This window comes from Moschus berezovskii, chromosome 15, assembly GCF_049115385.1.
Source record: "Moschus berezovskii isolate FMDL1 chromosome 15, NW_MosBer_1.0, whole genome shotgun sequence".
NCBI lineage: Eukaryota > Metazoa > Chordata > Mammalia > Artiodactyla > Moschidae > Moschus > Moschus berezovskii.
Genome location: NC_142474.1, coordinates 7,983,794 through 8,006,514, shown reverse-complemented (window position 1 = coordinate 8,006,514; position 22,721 = coordinate 7,983,794). Strand labels below are relative to the sequence as shown.

General features: G+C 45.6%; 1 protein-coding gene and 1 non-coding gene across 6 annotated transcripts in view; both read left to right on the top strand.

Moving 5' to 3' along the window:
• The window catches only part of EYA2 (EYA transcriptional coactivator and phosphatase 2), a 265,824-nt gene that overhangs the window by 154,848 nt on the left and 88,255 nt on the right, over positions 1 to 22,721 (top strand). For all 5 annotated transcript variants that reach the window (XM_055438503.2, XM_055438537.2, XM_055438512.2 and 2 more), the window contains 3 exons: positions 11,392 to 11,459; positions 12,940 to 13,117; positions 19,279 to 19,421. In XM_055438503.2, the coding sequence (XP_055294478.2) occupies positions 11,392 to 11,459; positions 12,940 to 13,117; positions 19,279 to 19,421 (389 nt within the window). The remainder of the gene's footprint in view (positions 1 to 11,391; positions 11,460 to 12,939; positions 13,118 to 19,278; positions 19,422 to 22,721) is intronic.
• Positions 20,357 to 20,429, top strand: TRNAG-UCC (transfer RNA glycine (anticodon UCC)). Its single transcript has one exon. It is a non-coding gene; the product is annotated as a tRNA-Gly (tRNA).

Sequence of the window (22,721 nt, the reverse complement as noted above, 5' to 3'; positions counted from 1 at the left end):
AGCCTGGCTTGGAGAATTTTGAGCATGACTTTACTAGCGTGTGAGATGAGTGCAATTGTGCGGTAGTTTGAGCATTCTTTGGCATTGCCTTTCTTTGGGATTGGAATGAAGACTGAGCTCTTCCAGTCCTGTGGCCACTGCTGAGTTTTCTAAATCTGCTGGCATATTGAGTGCAGCACTTTCACAGCATCATCTTTCAAGACTTGAAATAGCTCAACTGGAATTCCATCACCTCCACTAGCTTTGTTCGTAGTGATGCTTTCTAAGGCCCACTTGACTTCACATTCCAAGATGTCTGGCTCTAGGTCAGTGATCACGTTATCGTGACTATCTTGGTCGTGAAGATCTTTTTTGTACAGTTCTTCTGTGTATTCCTGCCACCTCTTCTTAATATCTTCTGCTTCTGTTAGGTCCATACCATTTCTGTCCTTTATCGCGCCCATCTTTGCATGAAATGTTCCCTTGGAATCTCTAATTTTCTTGAAGAGCTCTCTTGTTTTTCCTATTCTGTTGTTTTCCTCTATTTCTTTGCACTGATCACTGAGGAAGGCTTTCTCATCTCTCCTTGCTATTCTTTGGAACTCTGCATTCAGATGCTTATATCTTTCCTTTTCTCCTTTGCTTTTCGCTTCTCTTCTTTTCACAGCTATTTGTAAGGCCTCCTGAGACAGCCATTTCGCTCTTTTGCATTTCTTTTCCATGGGGATGGTCTTGGTCCCTGTCTCCTGTACAATGTCACGAACCTCCGTCCAGAGTTCATCAGGCACTCTATCTATCAGATCTAGTCCCTTAAATCTATTTCTTACTTCCACTGTATAATCATAAGGGATTTGATTGAGGTCATATCTGAATGGTCTAGTGGTTTTCCCTACTTTCTTCAATTTCAGTCTGAATTTTGCAATAAGGAGTTCATGATCTGAGCCACAGTCAGCTCCTGGTCTTGTTTTTGCTAACTGTATACAGCTTCTCCATCTTTGGTTGCAAAGAATATAATCAATCTGATTTCGGTGTTGACCATCTGGTGATGTCCGTGTGTAGAGTCTTCTGTTGTGTTGTTGGAAGAGGGTGTTTGCTATGACCAGTGCGTTCTCTTGACAAAACTCTATTAGCCTTCTCCCTGCTTCATTCCGTGCTCCAAGACCAAATTTGCCTGTTACTCCAGGTGTTTCTTGACTTCCTACTTTTGCATTCCAGTCCCCTATAATGAAAAGGACAACTTTTTTGGGTGTTAGTTCTTAAAGGTCTTGTAGGTCTTCATAGAACTGGTTAACTTCGGCTTCTTCAGCATTACTGGTTGGGGCATAGGCCTGGATTACTGTAATATTGGATGGTTTGCCTTGGAAACAAACAGAAATCATTCTGTCGTTTATAAGATTGCATCCAAGTACTGCATTTCGGACTCTTTTGTTTACCATGATGGCTACTCCATTTCTTCTAAGGGATTCCTGCCCACAGTAGTAGATATAATGGTCATCCGAGTTAAATTCACCCATTCCAGTCCATTTTAATTCACTGATTCCTAGAATGTCTATGTTCACTCTTGCTATCTCCTGTTTGACCACTTCCAATTTGCCTTGATTCATGGACCTAACATTCCAGGTTCCTATGCAATTCTCAAAGCTTAGATTATGTTAAAGCCGAGCTTGAGACAGAGGAGAGGTTTTCACTGACAGCTGTCACCATCTCCCTAAAAAGCGGGAATCCAGTGTCTTCCCTGCTGGCCTGGTGGTTAAGAATTCACTTTCCAAAGCAGGGGTGTGGGTTCGGTCCCTGGTTGGGGAGCTAAGTTCCTACATGCCTGGCAGCCAAAAAACCAAAACATGAAATGGAAACCATATTGCAACAAATTCAATAAAAATTTCAAAAGGGTCCACATCAAAAAAATCTTAAAAAATAAAAGGAAATCCAAAAGGCAACAAGCCCAAGAAGGGATGTGCAGGGTCACCCAGTCCTCAGAGAAATGCAAATGCAAGACCATAAATGAGATGTCACATTGGTCCTAATTGGACAGCAGAGATTGGCAAGTGGGGTTATGCCAACCGCTGGTGGGCATTCGAGGCCAGTGGCTGTGCCGAGAGCGCTCACTCAGTCCTTAGGGAAACTCAGTCTGTTCGGCCCTGGGACCCAGCAGCCCAGCCCGCGGGGGTACATCCCAAGGAAATTCACACACAGACCATGAGGGAGAGGGCCAACGATGTTCACAGCAGCCTTGTTGGTGACACAGGCATCCCCCGTCCCCTCCCGGATGGAGGAGGGAACAAAAGAGACAGGAAGATAGCACACATGGAGGGCTAGGCAGCTGCTGGGGCGGCAGGCGGGATACGCCCACAGCAGCATCAACGGGTCCTAAGAACCTAGTGCTGACACTGAGTGCCGGTAACCAAGAGGTCAATACCTAAGAGGCAAACATGGACATAGACGCATCCCACTCCGAAAAGATGCCACACTTTCCAACCTGTGCTTTTTGTCTCACATCTCATAAGCAACACAGGTTGGTTTCAACTTCAGTTTTCCTTTCTGATACAGACGTGTGTACCTCGGTCTAGGCAATGGCTGACTTTTCTGTTTTGATTAGTCTGCATTTGTATACGTGACTTTTGTCTTGAAAGTAGTAAAACCATAGACATGTGCAAAACAAATAACAAATGTATAAATATTAAGTATGTAATGTAGAAATCAGCTGTGTACTTAAAAATATTTTTGCCAGGTCTGGAACTTTCAGGGGATTCATGCAAGAAATATGGAACATAGATTTTGTGTGTGTGTGTGTGATTTTTTTATTTATTTATTGGAACATAGATATTTAATGAGCTATGTCCAATTGAGCTATTTCAAATCCTGAAAGATGATGCTGTGAAAGTGCTTCACTCAATATGCCAGCAAATTTGGAAAACTCAGCAGTGGCCACAGGACTGGAAAAGGTCAATCTTCATTCCAATCCCAAAGAAAGGGAATGCCAAAGAATGCTCAAACTACCGCACAATTGCACTCATCTCACACGCTAGTAAAGTCATGCTCAAAATTCTCCAAGCCAGGCTTCAGCAGTATGTGAACCGTGAACTTCCAGATGTTCAAGCAGGTTTTAGAAAAGGCAGAGGAACCAGAGAGCAAATAGCCAACATCCTCTGGATCATGGAGAAAGCAAGGGAGTTCCAGAAAACCATCTATTTCTGCTTCATTGACTATGCCAAAGCCTTTGACTGTGTGGATCACAATAAACTGTGGAACATTCTGAAAGAGATGGGAATCCCAGACCACCTGACCTGCCTCTTGAGAAACCTGTACGCAGGTCAGGAAGCAACAGTTAGAACTGGTCATGGAACAACAGACTGGTTCCAAATAGGAAAAGGAGTCCATCAAGGTTGTATATTGTCACCCTGCTTATTTAACTTATATGCAGAGTACATCATGAGAAACACTGGGCTGGAAGAAGCACCAGCTGGAATCAAGATTGCCGGGAGAAATATCAGTAACCTCAGATATGCAGATGACACTACCCTTATGGCAGAAAGTGAAGAGGAACTCAAAAGCCTCTTGATGAAAGTGAAAGAGGAGAGTGAAAAGGTTGGTTTGAACCTCAACATTCAGAAAACAAAGATCATGGCATCTGGTCCCATCACTTCGTGGGAATTAGATGGGGAAACAGTGGAAACAGTGGCAGACTTTATTTTTTGGGCTCCAAAATCACTGCAGATGCTGATTGCAGCCATGAAATTAAAAGACGCTTACTACTTGGAAGGAAAGTTATGACCAACCTTGATAATATATTAAAAAGCAGAGACATTACTTTGCCAACCAAGGTCTGTCTAGTCAAGGCAATGGTTTTTCCCGTGGTCATGTATGGATGTGAGAGTTGGACTGTGAAGAAAGCTGATCGCCGAAGAATTGATGCTTTTGAACGGTGGTGCTGGAGAAGACTCTTGAGAGTCCCTTGGACTGCAAGGAGATCCAACCAGTCCATCTTAAAGGAGATCAGTCCTGCGTGTTCATTGGAAGGACTGATGCTAAAGCTGAAACTCCAATACTTTGGCCATCTCATGCGACGAGTTGACTCGCTGGAAAAGAGTCTGATGCTAGGAGGGATTGGGGGTGGGAGGAGACGGGGACGACAGAGAATGAGATGGCTGGATGGCATCACCGACTCTGTGGACATGAGTTTGAGTGAACTCCGGGAGTTGGTGATGGACAGGGTGGCCTGGCGTGCTGTGATTCATGGGGGTCGCAAAGAGTCGGACACGACTGAGCGACTGAACTGACTGATGTTAAAAGATACCGATAAAGGTACTTGAGAAAAAAAAAAAAAAAAGAACCTAATGCTGGATAAAAAAAAGCTAAGAAACCATAAGAAATGTAATGCACAGAATTTACCTGAATTACATATAAATGAATGATGATGTTAGTCACTCAGTCGTGTCTGACTGTTTGACACCCCATAGACTGTAGCCCGCCAGGCTTCTCTGTCCATGGGATTCTCCAGGCAAGAATACTGGAGCGGGTAGCCATTCCCTTCTCCAGGGGATCTTCCTGACCCAGGGATTGAACCCGAGTCTCCTGCGTTGCAGGTATATTCTTTACATCTGAGTCACCAGGAAATTATATATTTGCCCACAAAACGCTAGCGCACTATTTGTAACACAGAAACAAAGGATACACACAGACACCCTAGAATGGAAAATGTGCAAAGAACCTGAATTAACTCCTCAGCATTTAACATTTTGCATGAGGACAAAGGCGGGGGGGTGGGGGGCGGTGAGACGCTAGCCACACAGGCTCCCTGACGCTGGTGAAAGTACAGCTCCAGGGACATGAAGAATTCCCCAGCCCCTTGTCTAGGTATAAATCAATCTGTGCGCTCAAGGGATAAAAAATAGAACTGATTTCATTTTCAGTATTTCAATGTGATTTCTCTTTGGAGTCACCATTTCCCTGAACTGATGGGAAAGTTTTGTCCAGGGCTTTCCCCAACTCTCCAGAATGTTTGCTATAGTTCTGGCATCTTACTCAGTGTGTTGTGGGGCTGGGGACTCATCCTGTCTTCCCTTCCTGGGGCCCAGACTTCTGCCAAATCACTCATTTCTTGGTCCATGGAGCCTTTTTGGGTCTGGGGCTCTTCATTGCTGGGTCTATGCTACATTGTGGACACAGGAATCTTTCATTGTTCAGTCTTCCTAGACCAGAGGTCATAAACCAGAAACCCATAGGCCACATCCACACTGTGACCGTGTTTTTAATTTTTTTTGGTTTTGTGTTTGTTTTGTCTGACTACTTTGTATTGCGTACACTTTAAAATTGGAACCTTTTATACAAATCCAGATTTCTGACTTGTTTGGAACAATCAGACACCCTGGCTACTTTAGACTCACATTTCTAGGTGACACAGGTGAGCTGGAGCTGAGTAGTGTTGTATCAGTTAAGAATGCTTTGGTCTGCAAGGAACAAAAAGCTCAATTAATATCAGCTTAAACCATAGTGGTATTTATTGGGTATTTAGCCAGAAGTCTGGACCCCCAAGGTTGTTTGTCAGCTCAATTTTTTATCTTCAAGGACCAAGTTCTTTTCATCTTTTTACTCCTTCTGCTTCAGCCAGTAGATCTTTTGTTTTTATGGTTGTGACCTCATGTCCCAAGATGGCTGCTGTAACTCCAGACATTACATCTTTACATAATCCAAGGGAGGATCCAGCAGAGGAACAAAAGTCTCTCCCAGAAGCCCCCTTGACCAGAGCTAGATTACATGGCCATCCTGAAGGTGCTGGGGGGAAAGGAATTGGGAATACCTCCTGGGGAGCCAAACTTCTGCCCCCCGAGATAGAAACTATACATTCTAGTCTGACACAATCCCCACCACCCTCATCATTCCCTGACCCTGAAACTGCATGTCAATCACCATTTATCAGTGTCTACACCAACTCCTTCCCTCTCCTCCCTGTAAGGTTTTGAGGGCTTCTTGTCTTTGCTGCAGCACACACGGCCTCTTCTGACTTGAGGGTCTTTTATTTATTTTTTAAATTAATTTTTTATTTTAATTGGAAGCTAATTACAATATTGCAGTGGTTTTTGCCATACAACATGAATCAGTCATGGGTGTGACATGTGTTCCCCATGACTTGAGGGTCTTTGCTTTCTCAGCAGCTATGTGTGGGTGCAGAGAACAGAATCCCTCTGCCCCGTGACTCCTGCTCGTCCTGACTTGCCTCCTCTCACTCTTTTCCCTTCCCTCTTGCTCTGACCCACTTCTCTAGCCAGGAGAATTGCATCCCCCACTTGAGAAAAGCCTTCTTTCTTCCTATTTCTTACTAAGCCGTTTTACCTACTTCAACCTCATTCTTAGTTGGCCTGCCAAGTGGCATCAGCCCACAGACTTGCTGGCCAGTGATAAACATATACGGAACTGGAGTGAGAAACTTTCACAGCCGTTTCATCATGCCCCCAACATCCATGCATGTGATCAGAGACTCGTCTCCTAGAGCAGGGTGTAGACCAGTTCGGGACTTGTCAGATCTCACCATGAATTGCCGCCATCTTCTTCCCCAAAGGGTGCGCATTTAAAAACCAGCACTCACACATCAGTGTTTTGATCTGTCTGGAATTATCTCAACTCCTTGTGTATCTGTTCACTCAGTGGTCTTCTGTCTGTCCTCTCTGAACAGCAGCGTCAACCCTTGCCTATTGTATGATACTAGAAAAGTTGTAGACATACAGTAGTATTTGGTACATCACTGGGAAATGATTATTGAATAAATGAATGACCATTCACTTAAAAACTGTTTTACTGAGCCAGGCAGTGAGAATCAACTTTTACTTAAAATCCAAGAAAACCAACCAGCCAGAAAAATAAAGCAGTTCTCCGATGTGACACACAGAATAGCAATGTCTTCAGCAAGAAAGAAGGGCATTTCTTTCTCTCCTCAAAGTCCAAACTGATGTGGCGGTTCTGGTCTGCACATATGGAGGGGTCCAAGCTCCTATGTCTGGTTCCTCAGTTTTGTGATCCAACATAGCTCCATTCCAGGCAAGGAAGAGCCCGCCTCTGTCCTTTGAGGGCACGACTAGGAAGTTGCACACAGTAACTTACCCTCTTCCCTTCTCTGGAGGTCATCACACGACCACACCAGTCACAGGGGAAGCTGGGCCGTGCAGTGCTTATTCTAACTGGCCATGTGCGCAGCTTGAAAGCAGAGATTCTCTTAATATGAGAGAGAAGGAATGAAGGGGTAGTGGAGGGGACCCCAAAGCAGGATCTGCCACCATCTTCCCCTTAAGAGAAGATGTTTTTCCTCTTCTCGTCCTTGCCCTCCCCAGGCCTTCCACCAGCCAAATGGAGGCGAGAGGTCACTGTTTAACATTCCAGCTCCAGGTGGGTCCATTTGCAGACCGCATAGGTGGCATGAGGCATCTGGGGCTGTGTGCCCCCTTCCTCCTGCGTCCTCTCTGGCATGGGAGGGTTCTCTCGCTGCGGGGACGTGGGGACTGCCCTCGGCACACTCCGGTTTGTTCAGCTGCCCATTCTTCTCGTGCCCCTGGGTCACAAAATGTAAACAAACAAGAATCCGTTTGGGAGAAAGAATACCAAGGGATGAGACTGTGGGCCGGTTTATTTCTAAACCCGCCCAATTCATCATTCAGAAGGTTGCCACCAAAGAAAAGAGAAATCAGGAGAGAAAGCACCACATCCAGAAGTGGCTTCCCAAGACAGGCATGTTTCTGTGATTTAGCAGGGAGGGGTTGCCATGGTAACCAGGACCCCCAAAATGACCTTGAATGAAATAGACTGGCCTAGACTTTCTGCTGGATGTGTCCTGACAGGCTGCGAAGGAGAGAATGGGATTCCAGCATACCATGCCGCATTAGTGTGGACACATTCTCTGGTCTCTGGGTCTCAGATAAGCCTACGTGGAATGAAGATCTGACGCAGATGCCCATGTGTGCTAGTGATCCTGGTTCGTGCTCTCTTCCTGCAGCTTACTCCTACTCATCCTTCAGAGACTAGTTTACTTGTCATTTCCTCCAGGAAGCCTCCCCTGACTCCACACCTCCCAGTTGGCATTTCAGAGCCCTTCCCTGTGCCCCCCATGCTCCTAGTGAAGTTACTTTCCGGCAGTTTACTTCTCCCCTGCCTTGCCAGTGCTTGGGACACATTCTCCTCACCTCTGGATCAGAGTGGTGCTGTTCAGTTGCTAAGTCCTGTCCAACTCTTTTGTGACCCCATGGACTGTACCCCACCAGGCCCTCTGTCCATGGGATTTCCCAGGCAATAATACTGGGGTGGGTTATCATTTCCTACTACTCCAGGAGATCTTTCCGGACCAGGGATCACACCCACATCTCCTGCATTGGCAGGAGGATTCTTTACCATTGAGCCACCTGGGAAGCCCTGGATAAGGATATAGTTAGTTTATTTTGTCAATTTGACTTTGGAACCATTTCAGTGTTTTATATAGTTATAAAACAAGTTTAATAGCAAACTGTTATGAATCTAATTTTATATTGAGTTAGTGTTATAACCTCTTGGAAAAGAGATTTTACTTACCCATATTTTTACTCTTTTTCTTTCGTCCTGCCTGATGTTTCAGGATTCCTTTTTTTTTTTTCTCCAGTTTTTAAAATGTCCTGTCTTTTTTAAGAACTTTCTGTATCCCTTATTTCAGGGGAGATCTATTGTGACAAATTCTCCTGGTTCTCCTTCATTTGGAGAATGTGTTGATTTCGCCCATTTCTGAAGGATGTTTCCTCTGGATATAGATTTCTGAGTTGATACTCTTGAATAATGTTGTGCCATTTTGTTCTCGCCAATAGAAATTGTCAAGCTTATTCTAAAATTGATATGTAAATGCCAAGGTTATACTGAGAAGGCAAAACAATCTTGGAAAAGAAAAACCAATTTGGAGAACTTACACTAGCTGATTTCAAAACTTCATATAAAGCTGTAGTAATCACGACCGGATGGAACTGGTGCAGAACGGATAGGTCAGGGGAAGAGAATAGAGAGCCCATAAATAAACCCTCACGTTGTCAATTAATTTTTGACAAAGCTACCAAGTAATTTAATGAGGGAAAGGATAGACTTTTTATTCTTGTGTTGGAACAACTGGGTAGCCATGTGCAAAAGAGGGATTGCGGGCAGGAGGAGACGGGGACGACAGAGAATGAGATGGCTGGATGGCATCACCAACTCGATGGAGGTGAGTTTGGGTGAACTCCGGGAGTTGGTGATGGACAGGGAGGCCTGGCGTGCTGTGATTCATGGGGTCGCAAAGAGTCAGACACGGCTGAGCGACTGAACTGAACTGAGGCCCTTATCTCACACAGTACACAAAAACTCACTTTCATCAGATGACGGACCTAAATGTAAGGCCTTAAACTCTAAAATTTCTAAAATAAAATATTAGAAAGAGTCTTTATGACCTTGAGTTAGGCAGCAAAAGCAAGATTTATAAAAAATATTATTAACTTTAAAACGTTTGCTTTGCTTTTCAAGCGACACCATCAGGAAAATTAAGAGACAGGACTGGGGGATAGTATTTGCAAATCATATGTCTGATAAAGAACCTGTGTCCAGAGTATATAAAGGACTCTTACAAATCAGTGTTAAGAGGACATCCTAATTTTTTTTAGTGGGGAAAAAAATTTGAATGAATCTTCATCAAAGAAGATACCTGAATGACTAATAAGCACATAAAAAGGTGCCCAACTTGATTGGTCATTAGAGAAATGCTACTTAAAACCATAATGAGAGACCACTACACCTCTACTGCTCAGCTGCTCAATCGTTTCCGACTCTTTGCAACGCCATGGACTGAAGCCCACCAGACTCCTCAGGCCATGGAATTTTCCAGGCAGGAATACTGGAGTGGGTTGCCATGTCCTCCTCCAGGGACACATCTACTAGAATGGCTATAATCAAAAAGAGCTGCCTGAGGCTGAGGATGGGAGAAGAGGCTGACTACAAACAGGCATGAGGGTTCTTTGAGGGTAATGGAAATGTTCTAAAACTGCATCGTGGTGACAGCTGTACAATTAAGCGATTTACTTTAAAAACCATTGAGCCAGCATTTATAATGGAGGGATTTTATAAAGTATGCCCCAAAAACAGTCCTAAAAAGAAGCACATTGGCAGTTCAGTGTGTGTGCTCAGTCGCTTAGTCGTGTCTGACTCTTTGTGACCCCATGGACTGTAGCCTGCCAGGCTCCTCTGTCCATTTAATTCTCCAGACAAGAATGCTGGAGTGGGTTGCCATTCCTTCTCCAGGGGATCTTCCTGACCCAGGGATCAAACCTAGGTCTCTTGCATTGCAGGCAGATTCTTTACTGTCTGAGCCACTAGGGAAGCCCTGGTAGTGTAGAGTCATGTTGAAAATTCAGACTTGAGCCAGACTGCCTGGATTCCAGCACCTGAGGCTGTCACTCACTATCCAGGCTGCCTCGAGCACGAGACTTAATTTTCCTCTGCTCACTTCCCCCATGAGGAGCCCTGACACACACGAGTTCACTGCTGTTCTGGCTGTCACCCCCTCTTCTTTCTCTGGGCTCCTGCTCCACTGACCCTTTTTCTGTCTCTGTAACCTATCAAGCTAATCCCTACCTGAGAGTCTCGCCCTCGGTGTTCGAGACGTCTCTTCCCTCAGGGTATCTCCATCACTGGTTTCCTCTTACCATTCATGACTCAGCTCACATGTCGTCTCGGAGGTCTCCCCTGACCACCAGCTTACCTGGTCAGGGGAGACCAGGCAATGACCCCGCACTCATTCCTTCACTTACTAATTCACTGAATAACTAGCATTTTCCAGTAGTAGTAGTGTCATTTTCATTCCCATTTTACAGGTGGGACAACTGAAGTTCAAAAAGGAGAAGTCGCTTTATTCATTCATTTAATCCAAAGCATAATCATTGCTGCCTTACACCCTTTAGAATGGCTGCAGTTTTTGTAAAAATCAGAAAATAAGTGTTGGTGAGGATGCGGAGAAGTTGGAACCCATGTGCACTGTTTTATATATACGTATAACCGGATCACTTTGCTGTATGTCCGAAACTAACACAATGTTTTAAATTAGGTATACTTAAATTTTCAAAAGTAAAAACAAGATGGTTAAAATGGCCACTGATGTTATGTACATTTACCACAATTTTTTAAAAACTAGATTATTTTTAAAACATAGTTCTTGAGTACCAGAAGCTGTGTTGTGTGCTCTCTCATTTATCTCTCACCAGGATCCTTTGAAGGTGTTCTTTATATTTTATTCATTAACTGAGAGAACCAAGGTTCAGAGAGATCATCAGAGTCATAAGTTCCATCCCAAACTGTCAAACCTCAAAGACTCGGCTTTCCCTTGTACCTTTCTCCTCCACGTCCCTCCCTGACTATAAGAAACTCATCTGTCGCTCCTTCCCACAGGCACGGCTGGGATCTATCAAGGAGCAAATGGACTGACCAACGCGGCCGGATTCGGAACTGTACACCAGGTAGACTAGCTCCCTACCATTGGTTTTCTGGGCTCATTCCATAAATAGTCCCCTTAAATCAGGGCATCCAGAGAGGCCACCTGCACCTGGTTTCTTATTCCCTGGGTTTGGAGAACACAGGGACCAGGCTATACCAACAGCCATTGGAAAGATACAGTGTAGAGGCAGAGAAATCGGAATTATTGGCAGATTTCCAAGATGAATGAGCTCTATTCTATGTTCCATCTTGATCCCCATCAAAGACACCCATTGACCGTTGATTCTGGAATGTATGAAAGCAAAAACCTGTGCCTTTCACGAGACCCCTAGCTCTTCAAGGGTGAAAGGACATCATCTTCACCACTGCGTCTCACTGTAAAGTGCCCAACGCAGAGTGAGGGCATTATAAATACTTGTGAAATGGAACTTAGTCAGCGCTATAAAGATGGGTGGGTGTTGGCTAATAACGTGAGTCTCTTGGTTTCACTTAGAGAGTGAGTTAAGAATTAACCTGCTCAAGGAGGACGGGAACTCTGTGTACTGCCTGTGTACCTTTCCTATTAAGAACCTTCCATGAGTTCTTTGCAAGATTGAGAAGCTCTACTTTCTGGTGGGGTGAAATATATGAAAGAGTGACTATGGTGGGAGAGTTGGACTATCTGGTTGGTTGAAACAGACCAAGATCCTCTTTGATAAAGAGGATGGTATTCTTTGATTTCATCTCTAAGACTCCCTCCTAGAAGGTTCTGGATCCCTAATGCTGTATTTGAGCCACCACCGCCACCCACCATGAACCTAACATGTCACCTAGTCTCCTGCACAAATGCCTGTGGTCTTCACTCCTCTTTCAGGGGTTCTTTAATCTTTCCAGCATTTATCGAGTGCCCACGTGTGCCCAGCACTCTTCCAGGCACCGGGGATACAACCGTGGCTGAGACGGCTGCTGTCAGAACCATACCCATGTCCCTTCGCGGGCACCTGTTGGCTTCCAGCTGCCAATCTCTGCATCCCTGGGCACACGGGTGTTTTCTGGAACCAATGTATAGGGCAGTAGGAAGTGCCAGGGAATTGAAACCCTCTGGGAGCAGCTGTCAAGCAAAGACTGGCTGGAGTTGGTGTTTAAATACCCCAGCTCCTTTGCCCCCTGGGAGAGATCTTTCTGAGATGTGTTTTTTGCCATCCCAGCATCTCCTGGGTAGAATTCAGCTCCAGTCCCCACTGGAGAAGCCCCTGTGCTGACTGCTTGCCCTTCTTCCCTTTGCTACCTCGCTTCCCGATTCCCCAGCTGGTCTTGCCTTCACCCCCCCAAATCCTCTACTTGCTCTTGAATCCTTGTCTTGGGGGAATATCTGCTTTTAGGGGAAACTCCAGCCCTCATAGAACTTTTATTGTAATGGTGGGGGAACAGGGATCGATGCAGAAGACCTGGCCCAGGAGGCCCCTCGCCCGCGTCAGCCTGACAGTCTTCCCCACTCACAGCCTTGTGGGTTTCCCTTCCCAGGACTATCCTTCCTACGCCGGCTTCCCGCAGAGCCAGTACTCCCAGTATTACAGCTCGTCCTACAGCCCTCCTTACGTCCCGGCCAGCAGCATCTGCTCCTCTCCCCTCTCCACATCCACCTACGTCCTCCAGGAGGCATCTCACAGCATTCCCAACCAGAGTTCCGAGTCACTTGGCGGTAAGTACCATCACTGCCCCGGGGTCATTCATGACTGTGGTCTGCGGTCTTGTGTGAAAGATGAACTGGATGGAGGTCCCAGTTGTAATGAACTGGTCACCCATGAGTTAGCATCAGCCCTCAGATACGTTTTGTCGGCTTTTCTTTGTGTGTGGGTTTTGGCGGTGGGGGGTGTACGTGTGTTTTTAATTGCACCCATGTTTTAGAAAGTCATAAATTTTTACCTGAAAATTCTAATGCCTGCCTTCTCTTAAAAGATGATCCGGTCACCCTAGGCCCACATTGTTAAGAGACAGTGCTTGGCTGGAGCTGAGTAATGTTTGCTCCATTTAGACAGAGCACACCCAATTCCACATCCAGGCCCTTTGGTGATGTTTGCGTCCCTGTGCAAACTGGTTCACCAGCTTGTGCATTCATTTATTGATTTCGTAAATCTGCTATGCACGTGTCTACTCGTTATGAGACAATTTAGACTCACCACCATTAAATAACATGACAGCCATAAATTCTAATGTCCAATGATAGGAAATATCATTGCATTTTCTTCTTTTCTGAAGCCTCCTTTTTCTGGGGCTTAGTAGAAGGCCAGCTAGCATGACGTGTATGGACATTCATTCAATAACTATTCATTGGTGGATGGCTAGAAAAAGAACAGTAGTGAAGACTCACCGCTTTTGTTCCTGAAGTTCTTGGTGCAGCTGTTGCTTGCATTTTCCATCAGTTGGGTGAGTTAAATAGCATTGGCTTGGTGACAAATGGAACATAACATGGCCAAGCATTCTTTAGTCAACTTGGAAGGCAGTTTAAGGTTTGAGCATTGACTTTGGTCACTGTGACCTCATCAAAGAGTATAGAATAAATGCATAATACTCACGTTCCAATTTCCAAATTTTGCTTCCCTGGAAGAGTATGAAATGTAACAAACTTGCTGAATTATCTTTGCCCATCCTGCTTTTCAGCATGTGGCCTCTTCAAACTGGTTTCAGAAATGAAATATAAGCAGGAAATCTTCCACTTGATGCTACTATCTATAATTTGCTGATGAACTGGATTCTAGAGACTGACTTCTTAAGAATTTGGGTTATATTAGATGGTCATTTTTGTTCCCCATCCAGAGCGAACATAAAGGCTCTTTGTGTCTCTTTGAAATTTTCCCTTATTGTTTCCCCCTGTTCTTCATTTATCCCCTGGCCCTAAGGTTCAACAATAAGTGGTTGAGATGGTTTTTACTGTGTGTCTAACAAGCTCACATAAAATCTAATGACATAAATAATAGTCAGCTATAACCGAGGTCTCTTGCCTCGTCTCCCCCGTGTCTGTTATAAAGGAACGGCACATAAGCTTACTTGTGTGCACACGCACACGCACACGCTCATGCACTCTCTTAAAATTCCCCATAAAGACCCCACTTCTGAAATTATCCAGGATCTCCTTGAGTGGTTGGTTCTAAACTCCAGAGGCTCCAGAGGTTTATGTATTGCTGACAGATCATGCTCACCCTTTGCGCTGTCCGGATATGCTGGCCTCTGGCTCTGCTCCTCCGCAGCCCGCAGCCCCATCGCCACCCTGTTGGCATTGACACGCCTTCACAGTTACGTGACGCCCCGACAATTCGCAGGCGTTTGCAGGGCAGTTTGCTGATGGCGGGAAGATCCCCTGGAAAAGGGATAGGCTACCCACTCCAGTATTCTTGGGCTTCCCTGGTGGCTCAGCTGGTAAAGAATCCACCCGGAATGAGGGAGACCTGGGTTCAATCCCTGGGTTGGGAAGCTCTCCTGGAGAAGGAATAGGGTACCCACTCCAGTATTCTGGCCTGCAGAATTCCATGGGATCGCCAAGAATCGGACACTACCGAGCAACTTTCGCTTTCACTTTTGCTGATGGCAAAGGTGAAATCTGAACCTCTCTTGTTACTCAAGAGAAAAGACAAATCAATAGTGGTTGCTTTAATTCAATTATTCTCCTTCTACAAACTTACACTAAAAGTTTCACATAGGTACAAAGACTTAAGTTAAAAGAATTCTTTTTGCAGCAGAGCAAAAGCCTGGAAGTAACCTAAATATCCATGAATAGGAGTCAGGTTAAATAAATGGTTGTGTACCCACCTTTGGCACTCTATACATCTGTTGAAAATAATCCACTAATACGGATCTCTCTGAGCTATTGTGATAGGTGAGGAAATAAGAACTACGTGCATGACGTGGTCCTGGAGGGTTTTAAATATGAGCATAGTTTAGTGCCATATTCGCATAGGAAGTTTCTGGAAGGATGCAAAAACAACCGTTAACTCATTTTCTCTGGGGAGGGAACTAGAGGGAAAAGATATAGCAGACAGTCTGTAGGCCCCTCCACGGAACAGCAAAATTCACATTTTTTTCAAATGCGCATGAAACATTTACCAAAATAGAACTTCTGGGCCATAAATCATGAAGTCCCATTACATTTAAAAGGTTTCAAGGAATGAAAAGTACATACTCTGAAAATAGGGAACTTAAACTAGAAATAAAAGGAAGATTTTCGGAAAATTCGCAAGTATTCAGAAGCAAAGTAACACACTTCTAAATAACCCATCTGTGATAGTTAATTTTATGTGTCAGGAAGAGAGAGAGTTCTCCCTTCCTCTGCCTTCTTGTTCTACCCGTATCCTCAATGGATTAGCTGATGCTCACCCATGTTGCTTAGGGCATATCTTCTCTACTCACTAATCTCTTCAGAGATATCTTCAGAGCCACACCCAGAAATAATGTCTTACTAGCTGTCTGGGCCTCCCTTGGCTCAGTCAAGTTGACACATAAAATAAACCATCCAGAATATGTTTTTTTTAAACTCTCAAAACCAGTAATAAGAAAACAACCCAATAAAGAAATGGGCAAAGTACTTCAACAGACACTTCACCAAAGAATATACCAGCGTGACTGGAAAAAAAAGAAAAGCACCTGAGTGAAACTTCCCTGGTGGTCCAGTGGTTAAGAATCTACTTTCCAAAGCAGGAGACACAGGTTCAGTCCCGGTGTCTAAAATCCCGCATGCTGCAGGGCCACCGAGCCCACGGACTGCATCTAGAGAGAAGCCCTCCCCCACCACAAAGAGCCCTAGTGCTGCAGCTGAGACCCGTCACAGCCAAAAATAAAGAAATATTTTGTAAAAAGCACATGACTAGGGTGCTGCATTAGCCAGAGAAATGCAAATTAAATCCTCAATCAAACACACACCCCTTAGAATGGCTATAATTACAAAGACTGACCATACCAACAATTGGCAAGGATGCAAAGCAGCGAGAATCCCCTTAACCTTGCTGGTGGGAGTGTGAAATGCTACAACCACTTTGGAAAACATTTTTGCAGTTGCTTATGAACCGGTAACCACAGTCTCTCATAACGAGAAAGCTCATGTCTATGCAAAGACTGATGAGTACTGATGAGTGAATGTTCATAAAAGCTTTAGTCCAGCCAAAAACTAGAATCAACCCAAATGTCCATCTCCAGGTGAACGGATAGGGATGCTGCTGCTGCTGCTAAGTCACTTCAGTCGTGTCCGACTCTGTGTGACCCCATAGACGGAAGCCCACCAGGCTCCCCCATCCCTGGGATTCTCCAGGCAAGAACGCTGGAGTGGGTTGCCATTTCCTTCTCCTCGGATAGGGATACATCCACCCAATAGAGTGGTACTCGGCAACACAGAAATAAACTATCGATAAACAGAGCAACATGGCTTGAATCTCAGAACAGTTCTGCTGGTTGAAAGAAGCCAGAAAAGTGTGTGTTTGTATGTGTGTGGACATCACATACTAAATGATGCCATTTGTTTAAAACTCTGAAAAATGCAAACTAATTTATGGTGAAAGAAAGCAGACCTGTGGTTGGCTGGGGAGTGGGTAGCGGGAGGAGGAGACTACGAGGGATTTACAGCGAAGCCCGTGGTGCTGGGTTTGTTCATTATCTTCATGGTGGTGGTGGCTTCATAGATGTGACCATGTGCTCAAAACTTGTCAAACTGCTCTAAGCATGCATGGTTTTTGCTATGTCAGTTATACCTCAACAGCTGTTAAAATAAGTAAAAACATTCAAAGGGGAAAAAGAGTGAAATGACTCCAAGAAGGATTGCTATAATTTGCTGTAGCTTGTGTACCTCTGACTTTGTCCTTGAACTTTGACCCTTCATTCTCAAGAATGTATAAGGTGGAGGAAAGCTGCTTTTTTTGGCACCCCTAATAAATTGACTTCACCTAACACCTTATTGGGACATTTCTTAGGTAGCTGGTGTTCCTCCTCTTTAATAATATTTGCCTGGATTTTAACAGGGCCAACTGGTGTTTTCTAAGCCTCCATAGTCTTAGAACTACCAAGTGAATCAGGATAAACTTTATTTATGACTCTTAAGCATCTGTGAATTTATTTACTGCCTTTTCCTCATCCTCCAGAAGAAAGTCTTTGCTAGTTTGATGTTTTGGGAGTCTCTAATGCTATATCCCAAAAATTTGGGGAAGCTGGAGACAGCCCAGCAGTTCTACAACTCAAAATCACATCTTTTTTTATTATGTCCTTAGTCCGCTAAGAAGTTTTATAAATATTAAATAAATAAAATTCAACCCCTTGGGTTTTGGAGGGAAATAGTCCTTCCAGGGTAGGAAAAAACTAGTGGCTTGCCAAGTATTTTTAGACAAAAGCATTTCTCCCCGCCACCCCAATGATCCAAGAACTAGCAACTATGGAAGGAAAGATGGAGTCCACAGGGTACATTTAGGAGTTAAAACAAGCAGATGTAAGATGAGACAGTGGGACGGGAGGTCCTCTAAGGCTCCACGCTGGTTTACAGCTCTGTCACTTGAGTGACATGGGCAGACACAAATTTTAGTTCTGGCTTTATCGCTAATTTGCAGAGTTACAGGCTTACATCATCTCCATAAGCCTCAGTTCCCTTGTTAGTTAAATAAAGATAATAAAGTCTAATAAAATGCATTTAAAACTTCTGTTCTTAAAAACCAACACAACTTGGATGCTGGCTCTGGGACTTAAGGCCTGCGAGGTGCTGACCACTTGATCATTGTGGATCATTAGACAATTGCCCAAGGGCAGGAGCCTGGCAGCCTCTCGGCACACTGTGTCCAGAAATGCCACTTCAATGAGAATCCGAAGGTGTCCACCCTCATCCCTACACCTTCTCACTGGTCCTTGCATGTATGTAGGTCTAGTCAAGCCAGAACTCAATTTAAGCCCTTTGCTGATATCTCCTAATTGCCAGCCCTGTGCTGGATGCTCTTGCTTTAGAATCTCAAATTGACAGATTTCTTAACAAGTAAAGCTTAAAGGACTTGCTTTTAAGATACATACAGAAAATGCAGCAAGCTGCCTAGTGACAGGAACATGGAGAATTCTCCCCATACACCCCCACTCACCCCAAGGGAGGGAGTTTGAAAGCCAGCTACGTCGTAAAAAGTGAAAGTTGGTTGCCCAGATGTGTCCGACTCTTTGTGACCCCGTGGCTCCTCTGTCCATGGAATTCTTCACACAAGAATACTGGAGTGGATTGCCTTTCCCTTTCCCGGGGGATCTTCCCAACCCGGGGATTGAACCCTGCATTGCAGGCAGATTCTTTACCATCAGAGCCACCAGAGGAGCCCAGCCAAATACACATGTATGTGTTATTTTCCTCCTTCTGTTAGTTTAGGGATTCTCAGACCTTAGGGTATATAGACAGTTGGAAGCCCAAAACTCTGTTCACTGAAGTTCTAGCTGCCCCACCCTTGCCTCTCTCAGATCCCCGCTCAGCTGTCCCCTATAAATTAGTGGCCCCCAGCACTCTCCCTGATCCTATCCGATTTGTCAGTTCTCTGTCACACATGTCCATGGCATGCTACATGGCATGCTACATGTTTACTTATCTCTCTGAAGTCTCTCTCCTCCCTCTAGAGTCTGGGTGCTGTGGGAACCCAGTGCCTGGAACTATACCTAGTCAGTAAATCTTTGCTGGATGAATGAATGATTATGAATGGGCAGTTTAAGGAACTTTTGAGAGTTAATTTTGATCCTACATGATCTTTGCCTTCACCGCTGCCTTTGGGACCTCCCACTTTGGAGTCAGATGGTTCTGGTATAATGGTTCACAGGAGGAGACGCTCAGCCAGCTCTCTGATCTGTCTGCCCTTTCCTTTCCTGCGCCAGGTGAATATAACACACACAACAGACCTTCCACGCCGGCAAAGGAGGGAGAGACAGACAGGCCGCCCCGGGCCTCCGACGGGAAGCTCCGAGGCCGGTCTAAGCGGAGCAGCGACCCCTCCCCAGCAGGGGACAATGAGATTGAGGTAACAACAGATGCTTCCACCCGGTTGAGTGAATGTCACGTCCACGTGTGGCTGGAACAGGAGGTGGGGACCAGAGTTCTCGCCAAGTCCCTGGGGGAGGATGGCCCTTTGTGTTCACAGAGTACAGTAACAGAGAAAGGCGCCCTTGAGGAGAAGGAGGGAAGAACTCGACTGGCTGCTCGGAAGCGCTGTTGACTGGCCAGGCTAGGAAAAGTGACCCTAGAGGTGATAACAACCAGTGAGCCGAGACAGCACCCCCTGGGGGCCTGGGAAAACCCAGACTGCGCCCGCCGCCAGGGCTTCCAAGTCAGTAGATCTGGGGCAGGGCCTGAGAAGTTGCATTTCCTACAGGTTCCTAGACGATGTTGACGTGGTAGGAGACCACACTTTGAAAACCTCCAGTAAAGATGACCTTGGACAGTGGACCTTCCCCATTGGATTGGAGTGATTCTTAACCTCAGCTACTGGTTAGAATTACCCGGGGTGCTTCTGAAAATTCAGATGCCCAGACCTCCTCCCAGACTAATTAACTGGACATTGCAGGGAGTTCTAAAAGTTCCCCTAGTGAGTGTGTGTTTCCCCCACTGGGTGTGTGTCACTCAGTCGTATCCGACTCTTTGCAGCCCCGTGGACTATAGCCTGGCAGTCTTCTCTGTCCATGAGAGTCTCCAGGCAGGAACACTGGAGTGGGCTGCCATTTCCTCCTCCAGGGGATCTTTCCGACCTAGGGACTGAACCCACATCTCCTGCATTGACAAATGGACTCTTTTACCACTGAGCCACCTGGGAAGCAATAGTGACCCTCCTACAGCTTAGATATTTATCTGTCCGGAGATAGGAGGCTCGCTGAAATGAATTTGCATTGTTTCTGTGATTCTGAGTTTCTCAGCCAGTGGCTTTCAGTCTGGGCTGCACATAAGAATCTTCTGGGGACTTTCCTGATGGTCCAGTGGTTAAGACTCTGCCCTTCCAATGCAGGGGGCCCAGGTTCAATCCCTGGTCAGGGAACTAGATCCCACGTGTCGCAACTAAGAGTTCACACGCCGCAACTAAGACCAGTGCTGCCAAATAAATAAATTAAAAAAGGAATCTTCTGGGAAGCTTTGAGAAAGCTTCATTCTCAAGCTGCAGATCAATGAAGTCAGAGTCCTTGGGGAGAGACCCAGGCATCAGTATGTTTACGCTCCCTCGGTGATTCCAGTGCAGCCCAGGCTGAGAACTACTATCGAAGGGCAGCACCAGTCCTGATTATAATAAAGCAAGTGTGGGGTTATTAGTCAGGTGCTAACATTTTCCCGAGCAAACAAAAAGGAACAGTGCACATGAGAGATGGAGGAGACAAGTAAAGGGGACAAATGCCCCCCAGAGTGTGTTAGTCACTCAGTCGTGTCCAACTCTTTGTGACCCCATGGACTGTAGCCCACCAGGCTCCTCCATCCATAGGATTTTTTCAGGCAAGATACTGGAGTGGGTTGCCATTTCCTTCTCCCAGGGATCTTTCCTGGCCCAGGGATTGAACCCGGGTTTCCCACATTGCGGGTAGACTCTTTACCGTCTGAGCCACCAGGGAAGCTAATGTTATCTATCTAGGTCATGTTATCTATCTAAGGGAAAAAATGGGCACATGCACAAGTTTGTACTTGTTTGCAGAAGGCAGTCACTTGTCTGCTTGAGTGTGCCGTGGGTATACATGGGTAGTGTTGGCAAAGCCTGGGTCACTGTCTAGGTACCCAAATGCAGCATCATCACACCCCCGTTCACAATCCTGTACAAATCTGGCAGCTACAAAGCTCAGCCAGCAAACTCAGATGTGCTAAGAAATACCATTTTCATAATTTCCTTAAAACCAGTGTCATTTTGACTCTGAGTCCCCATCCACCCAGGTGGTAGGGAATTCCATTTCATTCCTGGGGCCCTTCCACCTGCCGGGATTATGTGAGAATCTCAGGGTTCATGTGGTCTCAGAAAACAGAATAATAGGGACTTCCCCGGTGGTCCATTGGTTAAGAGTCTATGCTTCCAATGCAGGGGGGTGCGGGTTTGATCCCTGGTGATCAAACTAAGATCCCACATATGCACAATGTGGCCAATAAATAAACAAAGTATTTCCCTGGTTAAAAAATAACAACAATTTTTAATTTTTTAAAAAAGACAAAGTAATAGCCTCTGTTGTCCAGTGTGGCTTGGTGGCTGCTGCCTTTCTCATTTTCAGTACCTGCAGTGATCACTGGAAGTTCAGCCATTCTCTGGGGTCTCCTGCCATATGGTGGGCATAGAGATTCCTTGTTGACAATAAGGACTTTGAAGTATTAGCTACAGTCCTTTGGTTGCAAGCAACAGAAACCAATTCTGGTTACTTAAGCAAAAAGGAATTTACTGGGAGGAAATGGCATGAAGAGGAAGTGATACAACCAAAGTTATGAAGAATATTGTCGCAGGCCATGCTGGGAAATCCGGGGGGCTTCAGGGTGCCAGCCCCCTCTGCAGAGTGAAACATTTGAAATTCTAACACTGCGTCACTCGATGTGTGATTCCAAAGAGGCGGCCTCCCATCGGCCTGGTGTAAGTCCTCACTCGTGCCCAGATGGAAGGTCCCGCCAAGACAGCACGCGTTGGGAAAAGAAAACAGGACGCTCTGCTAAGAAGCCAGTGAGGGCTTCCCTGATGGCTCAGTGGTAAAGAATCCATCTGCCAGTGCAGGAGACAGGGGTTCAATCCCTGGTCCAGGAAGATCCCACATGGCGCCGAGCAACTAAGCCCCTTTGCCACAACTACTGAGCCTGTGCTCTGCAGCCTGGGAGCCGCAACTGCTGAAACCTGTGCACCCTAGATTCTGTGCTCCGCAACTGGAGAGTAGCCCCCGTTTGCTGCAGCTAGAGAAAAAGCCTGCACAGCAACAAAGACCCGGCATAGCCAAAAATAAATAAATAAAAATTATTTTCTGGAAAGGGGGTGGATGCTGGAGACCCTAACAACAACAAATGGCCAACATCAGGACATTTGATATTTACCCAGTATTCTCTGGTAGGCCATACTGGCTAACCAGTGTTTACTAGTAGGGCTGTGCCAGTTAGCCAGTATTCACTAAGAGAGAAGTGGCAGTTGTTTATGGCTGGTGTCTGTTCCGATCATCCTGCTGCTGCTGCTGCTAAGTCACTTCAGTCGTGTCCAACTCTGTGCGACCCTATAGACGGCAGCCCACCAGGCTCCCCCGTCTCTGGGATTCTCCAGGCAAGAACACTGGAGTGGGTTGCCATTTCCTTCTCCAATGCATGAAAGTGAAAAGTGAAAGTGAAGACG